At 54.2% G+C, this 7,472-nt stretch overlaps 2 protein-coding genes across 2 annotated transcripts in view; both read left to right on the top strand.

Annotated features, from left to right (window-relative positions):
- Window positions 1-239: 239 nt before the first annotated feature.
- The window catches only part of PELI3 (pellino E3 ubiquitin protein ligase family member 3), a 9,973-nt gene continuing 2,740 nt past the window's right edge, over window positions 240-7,472 (top strand). The window contains exons 1-7 of the mRNA XM_015568962.1: window positions 240-419; window positions 958-1,029; window positions 3,273-3,402; window positions 4,343-4,444; window positions 5,224-5,418; window positions 5,733-5,921; window positions 7,408-7,469. Coding sequence (XP_015424448.1) covers window positions 271-419; window positions 958-1,029; window positions 3,273-3,402; window positions 4,343-4,444; window positions 5,224-5,418; window positions 5,733-5,921; window positions 7,408-7,469 — 899 coding nt within the window. The 5' untranslated portion in view covers window positions 240-270. The remainder of the gene's footprint in view (window positions 420-957; window positions 1,030-3,272; window positions 3,403-4,342; window positions 4,445-5,223; window positions 5,419-5,732; window positions 5,922-7,407; window positions 7,470-7,472) is intronic.
- The window catches only part of DPP3 (dipeptidyl-peptidase 3), a 29,505-nt gene continuing 27,364 nt past the window's right edge, over window positions 5,332-7,472 (top strand). Inside the window, exon 1 of the mRNA XM_015569045.1 lies at window positions 5,332-5,418. The gene's annotated coding sequence lies outside the window, so the exon portion shown is untranslated. The remainder of the gene's footprint in view (window positions 5,419-7,472) is intronic.

The following is a 7,472-nucleotide window of genomic DNA, read 5'->3' as shown; positions in this document are numbered from 1 at the left end:
CCCCCCCCCCCCCCCCCCCAAATTTTCCCATCCTCTGTGGGCTTCTCCCTCTTGGTTCCATTCCACCTATCAACTCCCTTCCCTGGTATCCCAGCAACCCAGGGCAGTTTAGGAGAGGCAGAGGTGAAGTGGTTGCCATAGCAACAGAGGCGGTGAAAGGTCATTCTGGCATTAGCCTAGGTGGCCCAGCAGCAGGCCAGAGCTGGCATTGAGGGGGGGATGGGATGGGAGGCTACAGAATTCTTTTTCTCCTCTTCCATTCTGCCCAGAATGGTGCTGGAAGGAAACCCTGACGTGGGGTCCCCCCGAACCTCAGACCTCCAGCACCCTGGGAGCCAGGGCTCCTGCATCCTCTCTTCTGGTGAAGATGTGCAGCCAGGCGAGGAGCCCATCAAGTATGGCGAACTCATCGTCCTGGGGTGAGCGTCCCTGGCCCAGGTGGGGTGGGGCACCGGGCTCCCTGCAGGGCAACCAAACCAAGGGCCCCAGTCCTCCCCATCTCTGACCTTCTGCTCTTTGTCCTTCCTCACCTTCCCAGCTGAGAGACAGAGTTGACCAAACCCACTTAATTCATAATTGTTATTTTATCTTCCCATTTTCCATAAATTACGAAGACAACTCTTAACTACCCACCTGTTTCTGATCAGAAAAAAGCAACACAGCTGCCTTTCATGAACCACCTTGTGAGTGTGTAGTTTGAGGTGAAGAACTCTGGTTCTCTATCAAAATTGCTTGGTTCAAATCCTGCCTCTGCAAGTTGTTTAACTTCCCTCTGCCTCCGTTTTCCCCTTTTACAAATAGGGATGATGATATTACCTCAGAGGGCTGTTGGAAGGAAGGAATGAGGTGATTGCTGTAAAGCGCATAGAACAGTGCCTGGCACGTATCAAGTGTTCTGGGAGGCAGGCCTGTGCCAAGCCGTTTCATGGACATTATTTCATTTCAATCTTCACAAAGATGCTGTGAGGAAGGAGGTGAGGAAACCGAGGCTCAGAGAGGGGAAGTGACTGGTCCAAGGGCACACAGCTGGTAAGTGGCAGGGCTGGGATTTGGATCCAGGTTCCTTACTCTAGGTCTAGTGCCCTTTCACTAAAGCCACAGCTGATTTTCATGCTACAGATGAGAAAACTGAGGCCAGAAGAGAGGAAGTGATGTGAGTTGGTGGTTGGGTAGACTTCCTGGTCGCTGTCCGGTCAGGGTCCCTGCAACAACCACTTTGCTTTTCCCCCAGACACAGGTCCCTCCTTCTCCCCCATGAGTACTTCCTCTGGCCTTTCTCTCTGCCATCTGCCCTGAAGAAAATATCCGAGAAGCTATGTTATCATTATGACGATTTCGTAGAAATCATACTGGCTACTGTTTGATGACATACACATGCCATGTGCTTTAAAAAAATTTTTTTTATTGATTTCAGAGAGGAAAGGAGAGGGAGAGAGAGGTAGAAACATCAATGATGAGACAGAATCACTGATCAGCTGCCTCCTGCATGCCCCCTCCTGAGGATGGACCCCGAAACTTGGGCATGAAATCAAACCGTGACCTCCTGGTTCATAGGTCAACACTCAACCACTGAGCCACACCAGCCAGGCCCATGTGCTTTTAAAAATAATAATAGCTAACATTTATTAAGGGTCTGCTATATATATGCCAAACTCTGTGCCAAACATTTTTAAATGCTTTATCTCGTTTAGTTCTCACAATGAACCCAAAGTAGGCCCTGATAAATTAGCCCCGTTTTACAGAGGTCATGTGATAAATGGACAAGGCAGGATTTCAGCTAGGCCCTTCTGAGCCCCAGCCTGTGTCCTGAACTGCCCCCCGCCCCATATGTGGAAGGAGCTTACAAGGGTAAGAGTGGTGCCCCTCTCAGGGATGCTTGCCTTAGAATAGCAGCTGCTTGGTGTTCCAAAGTCAGGGCTGTCTGCAGATAGAGGTGAGACCAGTGATGGGGGAGAGCGCAGACCGAGGGTCAGGTCCTCTTGGCAGCTGGTGGTTCAGTGCCGAGCATTGAAGCCCACACTGTCTGTACATCTGAGCCACCTGGAGAGCACATGGAAAGTGGCCAGTGACAGGCCCATCCCAAACCTACAGAATCACCATCTCCATGGGTAGGGCCAGGGAACCTGTATTTTAACAAGCTCCTAGAAGGTTCTGATCAGGTGGTCCTTGGCTGTATTTGGCAGCTCTTCATCCTGTCAAACCATCCATTGCTCCCCATTGCTTACAGACTAAAGGCCAGCCCCCTCAGCCTGGTTTTCTGGGCCCTTCCACGAACCTCATCTTCTCCTGTTGCACTTCACCATCTGAGTCACCATGCCCTGATCTCATCAAGCTCTGCCAGCCTCAGGGCCATTGCTTCCGATGAGCCTTACCTCTAAACGGGCTTCTGCAGGAGAGGCTGGAGTCAGACAGACCCGAGTTCAAATCTAGACTTTTTCACTTATTAGCCTGGGACCTCGGGCAAGTCATTTTACCTCCCTGAGCCTCAATTTTCCTCATTTGTAAAATGGGAAGAAAGACACTTGCTTGGCAGGACATTGCGCAGGTTCCATTAGGTAATTAATGAAGCACCAGGAACATGGGCGGCTCCAGTACATGGCAGCAATCAAGTCTCTGACCCACCTCATCCTTGCTTTCCACATCATTCCCTCCGGACAAGAGCTGGAAAGGAAGGTAGAAATTTTTTGATGTGAATGGCTGTATGGAGGGCGTGGCATTGTGGGTCTAGTTTTTCTTTTGTTCTGGTTTCCAGTAGTACTGTGGTGTCATAAACGGCAGTTGGCTAAAGGTGACTCCTTTCCAGTTCTTCAAGGTCCAGTAGAGGTGTGCTCTCTCCTAGAAACCTGATCCTGGGGCCAGAATTCCCTTCTCCGGCCTCTGGGCTTGTAGTGCACTTGACTTGTGCCTGGGTCATGGCAGGTGGCACCCAGGTTCCTTGAAAAGCTGAGGATCCCCCTCTGCCACCACTAGGGCATAGAACTGACCTGTGGTTCATCGCTTATGCCACCCCAGTGCCCAGCACCTGGCTGGGCACGGCTCAGGGGGGCCAGGAATCACTGGTTAATTGAATGAAGAATCCTTTCAGGGTGTTCTGACCCAGTCCGCTCCCGAAAGGCCCCACTTTGATCAGTAGGGTCTTCTGGTTTCCGGTGGTCCTAGGGCTTGTTTATTAAGGTAGGATCCGCCCAGAAGTTGGCAGCTCCTACTAGTCTCTCAAAGGCTCACTTGTATCTCTCTCCCTACAACCTTTGCTTACCTCCCCATATACACAGCTACAATGGTTGTCTATCAAGTGGGGACAAGGGCCGCCGGCGAAGCCGCCTGGCACTGAACCGCAGGCCACATGCCAACGGAGTGAAGCCAGACGTCATGCACCATATCTCCACGCCGCTCGTCTCCAAGGCAAGCAGCTTGTCCCAGCAGACCCGGGTAGCGGTCCTGCCCTTGCTGCCCACACCCCCTGGAGCCCGGGAGCTCACTGTATCTTTACTCATTGCCTCCTGGGCTGCCAGAGAAATGGTGCTGGTGGGAGAGCCTTTGCAGGGTGCACAGTCCTTTCCAGTTTGCAAAGCATTTCCTTCACCACCAGACGCCATCCCCTGGACAGTTCGCAGCATTATGTATTTATTTATTTAGTATTTGTATTGATTTCAGAGAGAAAGAGAGGGAGAGAGAATCATTGATCGGGTGCCTCCTGCACGCCCCACACTGGGGATCTACCCTGCATTTGCCCTGACTGGGAATCGAACCATGACTTCCTAGTTCATAGGTCAGTACTCAACCACAGAGCCATGCCAGCCGGGCAGCATTATTTTATTTTATTTTTAATACATTTTTTATTGATTTTAGAGAGGAAGGGAGAGGGAGAGACAGACAGAAACATCAATGATGAGAGAGAATCGTTGATTGGCTGCCTCCTGCATGCCCCCCACTGGAGATCGAGCCTGCAACCTGGGCATGTGCCCTTGACTGGAATTGAACCAGGGATCCTTCAGTCCACAGGCTGACGCTCTCTCCACTGAGCCACACCAGCCAGGGCTAATTTTAGAGGCAGCCCAGGGTCAGAGAGGGGACATGAGAGGCACACAGCAATGACAAAGGAAAAGCCTTTGGGTTAGAATCGGGGCTCTGCTCTTTCTGCTCCATGACTCGGCCAATTTCTTCTCTCTGAGCTGCTGTTCCCTCAGCTGTACAAGGGGAATGATAACCGTGTCTCCTGGTTGGGGTGGCTGAGCGAGCAAAGAAGGTGACCTGTGTGAGTGCTGGCCGCGCCGCACACCTCTGCAAAGGGTGGAACCACAATTCCCCGGGAGTGGCCGCTCACTCTTCTTTCCCCTGCCAGGCACTGAGTAACCGGGGCCAGCACAGCATCTCGTACACACTCTCCCGGAGCCACTCGGTCATAGTCGAATACACACACGACAGTGACACAGACATGTTCCAGGTATGCTCGGGCCCTTCCGCACGCCTCCTGGCCACCAGCCTCAGTGGTCGGCTCTACACACCTTCCAGGGGGAGGCTGGAGGACCGAAGGCCCTGGGGAAGGTGCTTTGGGGGCCTTAGTGCAGTTGACCTCTCTTCAGATGAGGAAGCAGGACATCCCAGCAAGGGTCACACAGCAGGTAGTCGCTGTATCAGGATTCAAACCCAAGACCGGATGCCCCAGCTGTGGGAGGACATACAGTTTAGGGGTTCAGAGTGGCATGTGAGAGTCACACCACCTGGCTTGGATCCCAGCTCCATGGCTTACTAGCTTGGTGGCTTTAAGAAAGAGCCACCTAAGCTCTCCAGGCCTTGCTTACCTCATCGCTCAGGTGGGGCCCAGAATGTACCCACCCGAGGAGTTATTGGGAAGATTAACTGAGATATGGCACAGAACATGCTTAGCAAAGAACCTGGCATATAATAAACACTACAAATTCATTAGTTGCTGCTAATATATGAGCACTTCCAGACCATGGCTGTCACCCTTTCACTGTGCAGTCAGCAAATCGGCTAGTTCTTATTGAGGGGGATGCTCCCCAGAGCTTTGGGGGAGGTGAGGGAGAATCCCTGGACCTTAGCAACTGGACTTGGAGCTCCCCGGGGACTTGAGATGGTGCTGCCCCCTCATGATTTGGTGACTCTGCATGCAGAGCAGCTACCAGGAACCCCAGGGGTGGGAAGCCCGGGGATTGACCTGTACACACAGCAGCCCTGTGCTTGCCTTCCCCTTCCTCACAGATCGGCCGCTCCACAGAGAACATGATCGACTTTGTGGTAACAGACACGTCTCCTGGAGGAGGGGTGGCCGAGGGCCCCTCTCCCCAGAGCACCATCTCCCGCTATGCCTGCCGCATCCTGTGTGACCGACGGCCGCCCTATATTGCCCGCATCTATGCCGCCGGCTTCGATGCCTCCAGCAACATCTTCCTTGGAGTGAGTGAGCCCCAGGCAGGGCCCAGCGCTTCTTCTGAGAGTGAGCTGTGGGGCAGGCTGGGGAGGGGCAGCATCCTGGGGTGATGGACCAGCCCTTAGTAATCATAACTATGACCTATGCAGGCTTAGCACCCCGCTTAACCAGTGAGCAAAGTGAGGTTCAGAGAGGTCAGATGACATCCAAGGTCGGGCAGTGCCAATGTTAGTCCCCTCTGGGCTACCTGTGACCTTGAGGAGAGAGGGACAGCCCCCCTGGCTCATGACCTGCTGGGGGGCCACTTGAGGGTGTGGTCTGATCCCACGTGTGGTCCCAGGAGCGGGCAGCCAAATGGCGGACCCCCGATGGCCTGATGGACGGCTTAACCACCAATGGGGTCCTGGTGATGCACCCAGCGGGCGGCTTCTCTGAGGACTCGGCCCCAGGTGTCTGGCGGGAGATCTCAGTCTGTGGGAACGTCTATACTCTGAGGGACAGCCGCTCGGCACAGCAGCGGGGGAAGCTGGTAGGTGGTCTGTCCCCTCCCCCCTCCCTGCGCAGTCATCCTTCCTGGGATCTCCGAATCTGCCCGTCCCCCTGCCCAAGCCAGGAGGTGGCCTCCAGTCCTCCTGCACGAGGGAGCCCCAACAGGCTCCAGGTGCCGCTTGCTGCACAGAGGGGACCAGGCTACTGTCCCCAAGTACCACCCTTGTTGGCGGTCAAGGAAGTGGAGCACACACAGGCACGCCATGCAGTCCCAAATGGCTTGCAGTGGTTCTCAACCTTCTGGCCCTTTAAATACAGTTCCTCATGTTGTGACCCAACCATAAAATTATTTTCGTTGCTACTTCGTAACTGTGATGTTGCTACTTTTATGAATCGTCATGTAAATATCTGACATACAGGATGGTCTTAGGCGACCCCTGTGAAAGGGTCGTTCGACCGCCAAAGGGGTCACGACCCACAGGTTGAGAACCGCTGGCTTAGAGGATCCCAGCAGCGGAACAAAATCACACGCTCTTAGGAGAGTGACACTTGGCCCATGTGTGAGCGGTTTACAGCCTAAAGTGTTGGCAGTTGATAACGTGTCTGTCACATTCAGACGGGTTTAGCATCATTATCCTCTCCCAGCGGGACGGCCTGTGGAGTAGTTCTGACGCCGGTGACAGCGAATGCTCCATGTGGTCCAGATGGGAAACTAACGTTAGGAGCTGGGAGAGGTCGTGGGGCCAAGTTCCTCAATGGGCAGCGCAGAGCTCCTGGGGATGAACGTGTCGGGCAAGGAAATGCGAAGCCTCATGGGAAAACGTGGCTTATCTTTCCAGAGCATCAATTCTGCTGGGAGATTTGGGGAAACATTTTTTTAAAAAATTATGCCCGCGAATGTGTCACTAGCATTCGCTGAGTTCCAGGCACGTTCCAGTTCACATTGACTGACTCATGAGAACCACTTGACATACAGGAAAGTGGAGTCCATCTGGAGGGTAAGGAAGTGAAGACACAGACAGGCTGAGTTACTCCACCAGGCACACAGAGTTAGTAACCGGTGAGGCCAGAAATCACACCCAGGCAGTCCAGCTCCGGAGTCCGGGCTTTAACCCAGCCTTTGGGACAGCTGCTGTGGGCTCAGTCCCCAGTAATAGAGGAGTTTCCTGCCGCTGCCACTAGGGGAAGCCTGGGGAAACTCCGTTTGGGTCCAGACCCGATTTGACGGATGAGGTAACCAAGGCCCACACTCTGTTGAGTGAGGGACCCTGTGTGCCTGGGAGCACCTGCCAGCCCCCCTTCTGAGATGGTGCTGCCTGCTTCTTGGTCCTCCCCCCTCCCCTACCCCAACCCTCCCCTCTCTGTCCCAGCCACACCCCCTCCCCCCAGCCTGCGCTGACAGTCCAGGGTGCCCTCTCCAGGGAGGTTCTGTGGGATGGATGGGTGGCTAGTCTGGGGAGACGGCTGCCCGATGGTAAGGGCGTGGGGGCCTCTTGGGCAGTCAGGCCCTTCTGCTCCCCTGGCAGGTGGAGAACGAGTCCAATGTGCTGCAGGACGGCTCCCTCATCGACCTGTGCGGGGCCACGCTGCT

This window comes from Myotis davidii, unplaced genomic scaffold (assembly GCF_000327345.1).
Source record: "Myotis davidii unplaced genomic scaffold, ASM32734v1 scaffold425, whole genome shotgun sequence".
Lineage (NCBI taxonomy): Eukaryota > Metazoa > Chordata > Mammalia > Chiroptera > Vespertilionidae > Myotis > Myotis davidii.
The sequence above is the reverse complement of the archived record's forward strand: the minus strand, read 5'-3'. Positions and strand labels throughout refer to the sequence as shown.